Source organism: Nannospalax galili, unplaced genomic scaffold, assembly GCF_000622305.1.
Source record: "Nannospalax galili isolate Female #2095 unplaced genomic scaffold, S.galili_v1.0 scaffold307, whole genome shotgun sequence".
NCBI classification, from domain to species: Eukaryota; Metazoa; Chordata; class Mammalia; order Rodentia; family Spalacidae; genus Nannospalax; species Nannospalax galili.
This window is the reverse complement of record NW_008359625.1, coordinates 1,328,406-1,342,930: the sequence shown is the minus strand read 5'-3', so window position 1 is coordinate 1,342,930 and position 14,525 is coordinate 1,328,406. Positions and strand designations below refer to the sequence as shown.

The 14,525-nt window shown below is 39.3% G+C and overlaps 1 protein-coding gene across 1 annotated transcript in view; it reads left to right on the top strand.

The window, feature by feature from the left end:
* Mtpn (myotrophin) overlaps window positions 1-12,847 on the top strand; it is a 40,166-nt gene extending 27,319 nt beyond the window's left edge. Inside the window, exon 4 of the mRNA XM_008823471.3 lies at window positions 9,614-12,847. Within this exon, the coding sequence (XP_008821693.1) occupies window positions 9,614-9,700 (87 nt within the window). The 3' untranslated portion in view covers window positions 9,701-12,847. The remainder of the gene's footprint in view (window positions 1-9,613) is intronic.
* The last annotated feature ends 1,678 nt before the right edge of the window (window positions 12,848-14,525 follow it).

The following is a 14,525-nucleotide window of genomic DNA, read 5'->3' as shown; positions in this document are numbered from 1 at the left end:
GTCCATGGAATGGTGCTGCCCTCATTCAGGGTGGATCAAACTTCTGGACATACCCAGAAGTATGTTCCCATGCTGATTCTAAATCCAGTCAATTTGACAAACAAGACTAACCATCACAGGGGCATGCATTCAAACCGTAACAAAAAGGAGTATTGAAATTCAAATTAGACCAGTTTGGCTCCCAAGCCCCTCTATAACCACTACAGTATAACCAAGTCATGAAATTGTGTGTATGTAAGCAACCTGCTACAATGCCTAGCATTATAAATTCTCAGTAAATACTACAATCAGTCAGGATTGATAGACTTTTTTGCAGGTATGGGCATTCCCTAAAAACATAAACTTTATGAAATAACTTTCAAATACCAACAAATATTCATGTAAAACTTACAATGTTCCTATCCTGTAAGATACTGTAAGAGCCCAGTATCTTAATATCCTTGGAGAAAAATAATTTAAAGATGTATTCTATACCTTATTCCATCCCTTACTTCAATGATAAATTTTTGTCTGAAACCTTAAAATCTTTTTATTATTTATTTATTTTGGGCTTTGGGGGCCTTCATAGTACCAAAGCAGTCATAAACTATATAAATGTTATGTAAGTAACATGAGTGGCTGGAACCCAGTAAAGTTGTAATTAGCAAAAGTAAAGATGATACTTATAGTAAATGTTTATTGAATTAACCTATGAATTAAGTGTCTCTGAAAATGTGAGAATGTAACTCAGTGGTAGAGTACTTGCCTTACATGAGCAGGTCTTTGGGTTTAATTCCTAGTACCATATATATGAGTGTTCTTGGGCTTCAACAGAGTTACGGAGTTCTGTATTTTCATGTAAAAAACACAAATAAATTGAAAATACACAAAGGTGATTGTAATATCTGGATCTTGTTCTAACATTTTTGCAACAAAAGCTATGGATACTTTTCAGCTAAATATGGCACAGAACACAGGGCTGATCTTAAGCAGTTTCTTAATCGCTCTGAACTTAAGAACCTCAGTCTGTAAAATAGTTAACTATGCAAAAGGCTGCTGTGACAAAAAAGTAAAATGTGTCTGTAGTATTATATTAAAAGTTTAGAATTTCTCCAAAAATGTAAGGGACATGGTAATGTTTGGTGCCATGAGGCTATCAAAAACTGTCTAAGTTGTCCTTACTGTGTGTCCTATATTAATATGCAAATTAAATGTTCGAGCAAGTCCTGTACCAGTAAATAAAATTTCACCGCATATGTAATTTTAGATATTTGAATAGATTTTTAATATCACTAAATACCAAATCCACTTTTAGTAGTCTCCAAAATGGAACTGTATCTGTAAGTTCTTTGGCAATAGTAATATTTAAATATATATTCAAACAGTTAAAAGTTCTCAGATTTTGAACGTCATAGTACCCTAGAGTCACAGACAGAGGCCCCACATCACAAGATAACAGAGTTCTTTCCGCACAGCCAACAGTTTCTCAAGACTGTTCTAAAATACATATAAATTGATCCAGGATATTTTGTAGTACCCCAATACCATGATAAATGGTGGCACATTCTTAGATGGGAAGGTAGGAAAGGTTCTTTTTAAATTGGATGCAAATATTCACTACATTAAGAGACTTGTATTAAGCATTTATTCACTGAGTAAGATTTATGGTTCTAGATATGCTTTTACACTGTGATACAGGTGTAAATTTTTTCCATTTAACAACTATTTGGTGAGCATTACTGAATTCCAGGCATTATCTGAAGTGTTAATGTTATAGGGGTGACTATCACAAGGACCCTGCCATAACGGAATTCCCTCAAGTTTGTGAAGTTCAGTCTGTGTTCTGTTAAGGTCTGTAAGAGGAGTGGGGCTCAGCCACAAGTAACAGAAACCCCTGCCACAGGAGTCTAGGCAAGAACATCTCAAAATGACTTGTCTAGGGGCCACAGTCCAAGACTGAGCCGCTGGCTCTGTTGTGTGGATGGATCCTCATCAGCCCACCACTCCTACCCTTGCCAGCCCTGTAGTTATGCAAGATGTTACTGATCCTGCAGGGATTTGGAAAGGAAGAAAGGGAAAGAGCTGAGGACTTCTCTCCCTGGGGCTTTTTAGAGAAAGAGAGCCCTCCATAAGAGAAGGTGAAGCTAGATCAGATGGCTTCCTCTAGTTTTAAGGACTCTGAGAATTCTGTTTCTTTTCAGCTTCTATAGTAGTCAAAAACAGGGACCGAGAGATTGCATTGGCCTTTGATAGAGCCAGGCTGGTGTTCACCTCAGTATGCCATGGACAGACAAAAGCAGGAGCCAGCTGTCCAGGAGATTCCAGAAGGGCTTCATAGAATGGAACAACTGAGGAAGAGTTAATTGAGTAGAAAAAGGGAAGAACAAAGAATTTTTTGTTCCTTTACATTTTTCAGTAGACGAGATATTTAATATCAAACAAAGGAAAACATACTGTTCATTTAAACAGTGGAAATCTAGAACAAAGTGATCACGCCCTCTGCCCTCAGAGACTTCATTTTCTAAAGGTAGATGCTGTAATTTCAAATAGTGATAAGTGCAGCAGGGAAAAAAATAGAAACTGTGTACTATAAAAGCATTTTAACTATTTGAATAGAATATTTCTTAAAGTTATTACATATGTTTCTCTTAAGTAGAATAAACATGGCACGGTTAACCTTTCTTTGAAAATTTGTCAACATCAGGCCCTCTAGGGTCTATCTGTTGGACTATCTGGAGTTTTTAATGACCAGCTTATTGCTAAGCTTTAAGCAGTGATCCTATGGCTCAGTTTCTTTCTTGCTCCAGTCATGCCAAGCTTTCTCAGATGTTACCCTAGGGCTTCTCACCTCTTTTCTGTTTCTGATTTTATTTGGGCTGAGAGAATTCAGTTGAAATTTAAAATCTCTGACTAAAGATCCCAGCATACTTCTGTAGAATGATAACATGGTCAAACTCCAACTCCACAGAGATGTATCAATGGGTGAGGTTGCTAGAATACTGGCCTGATAGATAACCTATGTCAGGCGCTTACCTGTAACATCCCCTCAGCTTTCATGAACTGGCTTTAATCTTCAACTAAACTCTATCTCTTTAGATGTTCAGCTTGTGTTTAATTCTAAATTACCTTTCTCTAGAGGTATACTGACTATTCCATAGCAGTAGTTGGTAAAAAAATTTTCTGAATTGTTCATATCCTATGAAACAGTCATACAGAAATGTTCACTGAAACACTGTCATGTGTACACATACACATGTGCTATGTCTGTATAGATAGAGCCATATACAAGTGATGTTTTGACTGAATTTATAAATGTTTGGATTGAAACAAAGCTGCTTCATACATTGATAATCAGTATAGTCATAATCAACATCTCCATACAAAAGCCTATTTCCAAGGTAATATCAAATTATCAGTACAATTTTAAGAATTTCATTTTTAGAATGCCACTAATCCAGTTTTCTTGGCCTTTTTGTGCATGTTAAAAAGCTGACTGTATAATGGGGAACTAGACTATAAGAGTTAAGTGGATAAAGGTAATTTTTTGGCATTCACTGTATTCTATATATTATCAAATGATAATTATATGAATGGGTATCTTTCAAAGATCAATAAATTACAGGACTGGAAAGATGGCTCAGCAGTTAAGGGCACTGGCTGCTCTGGCAGAGGACTCAGGTTCGGTTCCCAGCACCCACAAGGCAGCTGGTAATCATCCTTAACTCCAGTTTCAGGGGAATCCAATACACTCAAGCACAAAAAAATTAATAACTAAGGCTAGAAAGATGGCTCAGTGGTTAACAGCACTGCCTGCTCTCGAAGATGACTGAGGTTCGAGTCCTAGCACCCACATGGCAGCTAATAACTATAGGTAACTCCAGTCCCAGGGGGTCAGACACCCTCTTCTGATCTTCACAGGCATTGCATAACATGAGTGCAAACAGCACATTCATACATAAGCATCATAAAAAATTTTAATAATTTTTAAAGGTTCAATAAATTACTTGTGCCTTAAAATTTTTACTCTCTAGAATGATAGTTCTCTCCTACTTGGGTCCACTCTAAGTTGGCCATAACAACTTTTCCTCAAGAGATTTGTCACTGGAATCATTCTCATTAAATACAAGCAAATGAACTTAGTTCTTATTTTAATCATATGTGAAAACTGTAGGGCTAATTTTTAATGTTGAAATTGCCTAAATATAATATTTGCCTAGCCACAGCAGAAATGTTGATCTATTTGTAGCTCTTTGTCTTCCGTCAATAACATTGTAATTGTTTTATCAAGTCCCTTATTTTATATATATATATAAAATTCTTATCTGTACCAATTAATTTAATAAATATCCATGGATTTTTCTATTTGGGGCCTTTTGTAAGGCCTTGGGAATGCAAAGACTAATGGACTTGGTTCCTGCTGTCAACATACTTAATGTAGTAAAAAAGCAAGTTTGTAGAGAAAGATGTCAGATTTATTTTAAGAGATGTTGAATTTGAGGTATTTGTGAGACTTAAAGTAGATAAAGCAGATAGGGAAGGAGGGTGCTTAAAGTTCAAAATGGATGTTCAGAGTGGGGATAAAGGAAGACAGATTTTGTAAAACAGCAAGTGTTACTGAAACATTGTGATTGCCAAGGCAGAAGTAAAGTGAATACAGGACCAAACAGAGAAGTCAGGTATGGTCTTGAACTCAAGTTCAGGAAATAAAGGTGTCATTACAATACAGTGCATCACAAATACAAATCTATAAATCAGTTGACATGAACTGAGAAGCTTTGCGTGTCTTTAAAAGTCTAGAGGGAAATTGAGGTACCATTCCAAGCAAAAGCAGCAATGAGAAAAGTCGCAGGTACAAGGTAGACTGAGGCATGGTGCAGTTCGGTACAGTACATTTTTCAGAAGCTGTAATGTAGAACAAAGTATTTAGCAAGGGATAGGTAATGGTCTAGTTGGCTTTCTGTTGTCTGTAACACACACCATGACCTTTGAAAGAAGCGTAGGGGAGAAAAGGATTTATTTACATTTCCAGGTTATAGTCCATCATAGAGAGAAGTCAAGGCAGGGACTGAAGCAGAAACCATGGAGGAATGCAGCTCCCTGGCTCACTCTATGGCTCATGCTCAGCTGGCTTTCTTACACAGCTGAGGACAACCTGCTAGGTTTGGTGCACCCACCATGGACTGGGCCCTCCTACATCAATGATCAGTCAAGACAGTCTCTCACAGACATGGATGGGGCCACAGGCCAGTCTGATCAAGACAGTTCTTCAGTTGAAGTTCTCTCTTCCTGGGTGACTCTAGATTGTGTGGACACTAAAAACAGGCCGGGACAGGTAGTGAGCAGGTGGCTTATGGCTTTTTGTTATTTGTCTTCATTCATTTGTGAAGATGCCACTTAGGCTCTTAGGACAATGAACAGGATTGTCAGCCTTGTGTTTGAGAAAGATCACCCAGACAGATGTGAGTAGACTTGAATTACATGGTGAAAGAAGTAAAACCAAATAGAAAACTGTTGCCTCAGAATGTTTCGAAGATCCTGCAGTGGAGAAGTAAAGGTAGATGGGACATGTTAAGAATAGTACAGTCCAAAAACTTGATGACTGATTATGTGGAAGGTCAAGAGAAGATCTGTGTCATGTGCTCACATTTCTTGAAGGTGTTCTTCAAGAGATGTTGAATTTGAAGTACTTGTTCAGGATGAGGGTGAAGGTTGGTTATAATTGAGATGGCTAATGAAAAGCACCTGAGCAAGTATTAAAGGGTTCCAAAACCAGAACCATAAAGAATAGGGAAGGTACCAGAGAGGATGGAAAGAGGAGCTCAGTTTTTGTTTTTTAAGGGTTTATTCTTATTTTATGTGTATGAGTATTTTGCCTGCATGTATGTATGTGCCCCGTGTGTGTCTGGTGCCCACAGAGACTAGAACAAGGCATTCAGTCCCTTGGAAGTGGAGTTACAGATAGTTGTGAGCCACTGTGTGGGTCCTGGGAACCAAACCCAGGTTCCCTGAAAGAGCAGCCAGTGCTCTTAACCACTGAGTTATCTCTCTAGCCTCTACTCTGTTGTTTTTGAGGGCTGCACGGAGTATTCAAACAACAAAAAGAAAACTAGCTAGGTATGACAGCACATGCCTTTAATCCCAGCACTCAGGAGGCAGAGACAAAAATTAATCTTAAAATATATAAAAGTTGTCAAATTAAGACATGGAGAGAATGATGTAACAAAGCTGAGAAAGTACCTTATGAAATTATGGGAAATAAGATACTACCAAGAAGCAAAATTGATGCATTAAATATAAAAAAGTGGGATATTTCATTAAAAATATTAATATTAGGGGGCTAGAGAGATAGCTCAGCAGTTAAGAGCACTGGCTGCTCTTGCAAAAGGACCCAGGTTTGATTCCCAGCACCCACATGGCAGCTGACAACAGTTCCTAACTCCAGTTCCAGGGGATCTGATACCCTCTTCTGACCTCTGTGGGCATTGCCCAACATGAATGCACTTACATACATGCATACACATAAAATCAAAATAATAGAATATTAAAAGATTAATATTAGTTGTATCTGGCTATTAGAATTATAAGTTATATTTCCCTTTATAATTTGAGTTTTCTATGATAAGTAGGCATTTATAATTTAAGGAGAGAAGTGATTTTAACTTTTTTTTTTTTTTTTTGCAAGTATTTCATCAGCTAAATATTTTTGGTGTAATAGAAGTTCATTCCAACAGGAACTTTTTAAAAAGATGTTGGACTAGCCAGAGAGTTACCGGGAAGCTGAGAGTAGATGAAAGATGGGCGGCCTAAGGCTTTGAGGAGCAGCAACCTTTCAGCTGCTTCATTTAGGCTCAGCTGCAGTGATGAATGAGTTCCAGCTCCCTGTGTCCTCTTCTATCAAGATTCAAAATTCAGGGAGAGTGTCTTTGCTTAAGTAAAGATTTGACACTTGGCAAGCAAAGTACATAGAAACTTGATTTATAGTCCTAGGACTCAGTCAGGTGATAAAGATTCCACAAGATGAAGCTAGAGTTGCTGATGTCAGAAGACATGAAAAACTGATAGCTAAAAAGCAAGTGTTTACCACGATATGTAACTTTTTACTAATGCAAAATTAAAATTTTCAGTGCTAGTCATAAAAACAACAGGCATCAAAATGAATAAGAGGAGTAATCCCAGTTTTTGTCATTTAACCTGTGTTGCAAAGCTCACCACATTGAATTGAAATCCTCACTCAGATTTCTCTCCCACTTGACTGAACTCTGTGTCTTCTACAAAGACACTCCACTAGAAAATGAGGAAATAGGGGTCTGGAGAGATGGTTCAGCAGTTGAGAACACTGAATGTTCTTGCAGAAGACCCGGGTTCAAATCCCAGCACCCACATGGCAGCTAACAACTGTCCATAACTCCAGTTCTAGGGGATCCGATGCCCTCTTCTGACCTCCAGGGGCATTGCACAACATGGGTGCACTTACATGCAGGCAATACACACATACACATAAAATAAAAATAATAAATATTTTAAAAAGAAAACAAAAGAGAGACTTCTGTAGTTCCTAATGAGCAGCACTATGTAACAATTTAAGACTTAGAGAATGTCTGTCACCTCTTCCTCTCTGGTGTGCCTAGTCAGCTTGTGTTATTAACCAAGACCAAGATGTACATGAAGCACTACTTCATTCATTCATTCTTAGACTTGCCCTAAGACCCTCCTGCCACATCCTCTTTAGATTTGCGAGCCCCTCCCGCTTGCCAGAGCACAGCACTGTTACCACATGCACTCACACCATGTGATGTTAATCTAGATTGTCAGCTTGATGAGGTCTAGAATCCCCTAAGAGACAAGCCTCTGGGCATGCCTAGGAGGAGTTCTCTAGATGAGATTAATTGAGGTAGGAAGACCCTCCCCCTTGTGGCAGCACCAAATACAAAGAAGAAAGAGAGCAGAGCATTCATCACTCTGCCTCCTGACTGTGGATGCTGTGTTACCAGCCACCCTCATGCTTCTGCCATAGCATCTTCCCCACCATGTTATACTGAACTCTTGAACTATAAGCCAAAATAAACTCTCCCTTAAAGCTGCTTTTGTCAGGATATTTTGTCACAGCCACAGGAAAAATAACTGGTACACCTCCCCATGCTGTATTGACTTGTCTATCTCCACACCAGCCAGGCTGGCAAACACTGCCTTGATTTTCTTTGATTCTCCAGTCTCTTAACACAGGATATACACATCAAACCCTGGCTAAGTAGCTATTGAATGAATAAGCATATATTTGCCAAAGGAAGGGGGTAAGGATTCAGAATGGATCCTTGCACGTGTAAAGACACAGCACATGTTGTGTTTGGGTATTGATGAGAAATTTTGTAGGATGAAAGCACAGGATTAGCCAGAGAAGAAACTGGAAAGTTTTCCTAGGGTCAGTCTCCAAAGGGCCACCTATGCCACATTCAGACAAGTCTCTAGGCCTTGGAAGCTGACAGAAGAATGCATGAGATTTGAAAAAGGACCTGTGTTCAACACAGGCCATGTGATACATACATACTAGTAAGTGCTGTGACAATCATAGTGAACACCCATATGTGGTAGGATGTTATCTCTGGGAGCTAAAATATTCAGACCTACCTGCCATGCATCCAGCAGTGTATAGGGTGTGATGGTGAGTAATAGGAACAAGAACCCACTGCCATGGAGCTTTTGTTCTAGAAAAGGCCAGTAGATAAGATAGAAGCACAAGACTCAGGTACACACAGTCTCCGTGTTGCAACTACAAAGAGCCAGGTCAGCACTATCTAGATTTAGGAGTAAGTGGTCAGTCTCTGCACTGAAGATTTCCTGTGTGTAGACAGAAACCTCCTTACTACTCAAGCCCACATTCCAGGCTCTTGGTTCTGTTTTCAGTTTTTAATATGTATAGTAATTAGACACACTGTAGGAAATGTTGCAAAGAAGAAAAAACTTACTTTAAAGTGTCACAGGGACACTTTGTTTAGCAAAGATAATCTGCTTGTTTCCCCTGTCACACACTGCATACAGGGATGGGTATTTTCTTTGGGTTTTGTTCCTAATATTTTTGTAAATTCTTTGAGAATTTTGTACAATGTATTTTTATCATAGTTACCTCTTACTCCTTCCCTAGCTCCTCCCAAATCCACATCTCACCTTTCCACCCCCTCCCAACCTGTGTCCTTCGTTTTATAACCTATAGAGTTCAGTTTGTGCTTACCATATACTCCTAGGTGTGGGGACCACTGAATTGTGGTCAGCCTACCCTTAAAATGAAGACTGCCTTTCCCTCCCCCAGATGCCAAGGGATTTTTTTTTAAAGCTTAATCGGGTAAATATGATAAGTAAAAGCCAGTCAACTATTGCCTATGTTGATGTGTTGTTGCTTATAATTTCTAGTATCTAAAAAATAGCATGCCATTTTTTAATTATTTGTGTATGAATTGTGTGAAAAAGAAAGGGGAGAGTGCCATGGCACATGTCAGGACATCTTTCCAGAGTTGGTTCTCTTTCCACCATGGGTCCCAGAAATAAGTTTAAACAGCCCATACCACACAGTCAGCCTCCTCTGGCCCGCTCCTCTCCCCACCTTGGGTTTGTATGATGAAGTTTCTCTCCTCTTTTCCAGGGTGCTGACAAGACTGTGAAAGGTCCAGATGGACTGACAGCCCTTGAAGCCACTGACAACCAGGCAATCAAGGCTCTTCTCCAGTGATGGGCGGACGGACTGATAACTTGGGAAGAATGACTCTCCTGTGGCCTCACACTGCTGCCTGTCTGTCTGTCACTCTATCTGCCAGCTTCTTCAGCTAAATACTTTAAGAGGGGTGAGGGGAGAGAGAAATTCATAACAAATCAGACTACCGGGGAAAAACAGTTTGGAGGGGGGAATGTGATCAGGCTTTTACTGGGATTCCTGATCAAGCCAGCCTCTTTCCCATTTCTAAAAGTACACCCAAGGGAGAGCAAAGATTCAGTGTACCAGGATCATTGGACCTTCTCAGCTCCCTAGATAACTTATTAATCAGTGTGTTGAAGGTCTGAATGTACAAAGGCCAGCTCTACTACTTGGTAGCCCTAGCTGTGAGCAGTAGTGGCTGCTGTGATGTAAACTTAGGGTGCTGAGATAAGCAATTAGCTACAGCCTTCTGCCTTAAGAATGCACTCTCCTGGGGTTCCTGGCTAGTTATGAGTGCTGCCTGTGGTTGGTGACCAAAATCTTCCTGAGTGACTTTAAGCTTTATGTGAAAGCCCAGATCTGATGAAGAGGGGCATACCCCCAAATTGCTAGATGATGGAATTTTGGATTTTCTCTCCCCTTTCACATGGATTCCATGTCTCTTTAGATAAAACTGACTAGTTTTATTTATAAAATCTTAAATTCTAGGAGTCTAAAGGAGGAATCATTCCATTATGCATATTTTTTTTTCTCCTTTAGACTCAGACATTTCTATAACATTGAAACACTTTGAGACTCCTGCTGGTAGTAAAAGGAGATTTAAAAATAGAATCATAGCCATAAGCGTGTTAGTATCATATAAAAAGAGAACAGTTGTCTTAGTACCTATGGACTTTCTCCAATTGCTGTTTGAATGAATTGACCTCAGTTGTGTTTGGAGAATCAGAACATTCTTTGGAAAGCCTCTAGACCCACCATGGATGCTGATTTCTTAGTGCACCAAAGCTATCACTGGGGTGAGAGCTACTATTTGGACAAATGTAACCCCACCCCTTCAAACATGAGCTTGTTACCAGGTTTCCCTGAGTTGATAGACTTCTGCTGAACATCACGCCACACCACCTGCATAGTATGTTTTTGTTTCTGTTATTAATCTTTTGTTGCATAAATGTGACAACTTCAGAAGATATTCTGTGTTCTTAGAATACAGTGCCCTAAAAAAAAAAAAAAAAAATACAGTGCCCTAAAATGTTCTTAGGACCTGCAGAAAATTTATATACATCTCCAAATTTTCATAAAAAGTAAAATTAATTAAAACATGTACCCTTAAATTTGATATTCTTCATTTAAAGTATTAAGATTTCTTTGACTTGCCATCCATATAAGCTTACTAAAAATAATACAATCTTTCCTTAGCTAAATCATGCAATAATTGAATGTACCTCAAATTTTTAAGGGGCGGGTGGGATACGGGCTTATATTCATATTGTGGATAATAAAAAAGAATAATGATTTTTTTTAAGGCAATGTAGCATTCTATAGCAGGGTTAAACTATTATCAAGAGCAGTCAACCTGGCTAATAACTATTGATCAGTTGCTGATGATTGGGGTGTGTGCATGTTTGTGCGTGCGTGCATGCATGCGTGTATGTGTGTTTTCTCCCATGAACCCTTTTTTTATCCTGTGGCTTTTTCACTTTCAATTGGCCTAACCGTATAATTTTCTTATCCAAGAAAACAATCACAAAACAGCGGTTTATATTTGGCTAATTCTGCTCTTAACACAGCCCATTAGCGTTAGACATTTACACTTGATCTTAGCCAGAAGGCCAAAAAGCTATACAGTTGGGGATCGAAAATGGGGGGTGGGGGCACTCTGTTAGTCTGGAACAATCGACGTAATGCAGCAGAGTATTTTTGCTACCCTTGATTTCACCTCTTGGAACACTGCTGTTTGAAAGCTTGATTTTACCCTGTACACAGTTGTCACCTTTTCTTTCTAAGTGTTGTGTTGTAGTTGGCTGTTGCAGAGAGTACATTGTCTTACCATTCTTAAGCTTGGTTCTGATTTCTACAGTCATTATGGTACTGAAACCATGTGATTCTTTTTACAGTTTACCCTGGTGTTCCTTGTAATGCAGTAGAGGCTATTTCGCTTTCCTCCCTTCTTTGTTGGCCATTCTGTAAACCCCATAGCTATGACGCATTGCTTGAGAAAATAACATAGAGTAGGATAGACTGACCAGGATAGTTTACAGTTTTGTTTTGTTTTGTTTTTTTTAAAAAAAAAAAAAAAAACTAGGTTATTTATAATGTATTTCTGAACCACTTGGCAGCAAAATTCATAACACTTAATGCTCATATTTTTTAATAAAGAAAGCTAAAATGTCTGCTTTTGGTACTACACGCATTAGCAAAAGGTTAAGTTTTGTTCTCCACTGAAGTAGTACTTAACATCTCAGAAGAAAGAAACTTGCATGTTCTATAGTTTTGTATTAAATCTATCATTTCATATGCACTGTATCAAGTACAGACAGGTCATTTTACCTATTCATGGTTAGTGTCCTACCAGGTCCTCCCCAGCCCCACCCCACAGCTTCAGGCTGGTTGTCTATAGATGAGTGCTCCAGTGCAGCACTTGACATCCCCCGTAGTTCTCTGTGTGCAGTGCACCTCTCTAGTGCCAGCTGGGCGCAGAGGAAAGCAGCACGCAGAGCGTGGAAGCTGCAAGTCAGTAAGCCTTTTACTCATTTCTTTCCTTCCCCAGATAAAGGATCTTAAATTTACATGTACCTATTAGATTTTTTTAACTTCAGCTGAGCTGCTGTTTTCTTCCATGCAATATTGTGTCCTTGGTTGTGTATAGAAGAAGCTGGTAAGAGTGCCCTCCTACATAAATAAGCAGTTGCAGTGTTTTGCATGCAAAATTTTTAAAAATTAAATTGTCCTGATTCTATTTTGTAAATGGAGAAACAATCGTATCTTTCTAAGCAGTACGGAGGAAGACTAGTGCTTTGTGCATTTTTGGTATATTTGAGTTCATTTTCCACAGTATCATTACTTTTGACACAGTTGGGTTTCTCATAAGTATCCTAGTTCATGTACATCCGAATGCTAACTAATACTGTTTAAGTTTCGTGTTGCAAGAACAAATGGAATAAACTTGAACTGTGCTATAGCGAACATGTCAGCAGCATCTGTGTCCCTCAGTCACTGTCGTCTTCCTCTCCAGTCTTCCCTACAACTTTGTCAAAACCTTGATTGACTTGAAAGAAGCGGAGAGAAAAACCAAACATTAAAGATCTAGTGGAAAAGATGGCACTAGTCATGGAAAGGTTTTTCTTTCATATCAGTCGCCCAAGACACACTGCTGCAGTACGTAGGTCCAGTAGCCCTTCTGGCTGACTAGAACCAATGCAGCCAATGGAGCATCAGGGCTTGGAAAGAAGCTGAAGAAAGCAAGATCATGGGCAGGCTTTGCCAGCCTTTTGTTGCTCTTTTAGGTTGTTCCACACTTCTTGGAGACCTACATTTCCCAAATTCGTGACCACTAGCACATTTTGGAATGTACTTTTCTAGATGAATGATCTTACTGAACCAGATTATATAAATTGATTCTGTTGTAATTTTGTCAGTATCAGAAGACTGTGTGATAGTTTACTTTTTGAAGATACCCATTAATGAAAAATGGAAAAAAATACATGCTAGTACCAAGACAGTACCAGTCTCAGCAAACACTCCTTGAGACCCCATCCCCTGTCACTGGCTAAAGTGTCAGCACATAGTTGGTATGCCTTTAGGCGAGTGTGTTCACAGAAACATTTTCAAATACAATTTTCATTTAAGAATGAATCTATGAAGTAGAGGGTTAGATCTGGTTAAATATATTATAAAAGGAACAGACCCCTTTAATGATTGAAGCACAAGCCAGTTATGGGAATGGAAAGTATGCTTGGAAGGAAGATGAGCTTAGACCAAATGGCTTTTGTCAGTAGAGAGCAGCTAGCATATACCTCTCCCACATCACCATATACCACAGTGTTTCTCCCCTGTTTACAAGGTCAATGATCTCCAGATGTGGTCCCTAGACGAGCTACATCACTGTAACCTAGAAAGTTGATAAAACTCAAATTTTTTAAACCCCAGGTGAGACCTGTATGGAATTCTGGGTTGGGCCCAGTAGTCTGTTTTAATGATCCCTCCTGGTGATTTTGATGCATACTGAAGGGGGGACCGTGTTTACAGCTATAGAGGAAGCATCAGATAGGATGTCATCAGCATGACTTTCCAGAGATAAGGAAACATGATATCTTCATTATGAAGTATAGCAAAACTGGGTAATTCTTGAAGTTCTGAGGATGAGCTTCAAGGTTATCCTCTGGCCAAAAGATTTACGATCCCTTATCATTTTTCTTAGGATTTTCTTTCTGCTCATGTAGGTCCTGTCAGTTGCTGTGGATAGTATTTCCATAGTCTATCAGCCCAGAGTTGAAATTTCTACAGCTGAATCTTGAGACCCAGGCCTTACCCAAGTCCTTTTCTTGAATTTCCACAAAGGGGGGAGTATACAGAAATACTGGAGATTTGAACCAATCTCACACCTTCCATGCGGGTCCAGCCGCAGCAGGAGAGCCCTCAATGAGTGCAGCCCTACAATGGATGTACCTCCACTGGCTCAGGGACAGCAGATCCAGAGTGGAATGTCCTCCATCCGCACTGCAGGATGGCCTTCTCCTCCTGTTCTTTTCTTTATGAGTGTCACCCTCACCCAGTGATCATCCCCAGGTACAAGCCAGATGGTACAAGCCATTGCACATCAATCTCCAAGGCTTTTCTTTACTTCATTGAAATACAGTTGCTG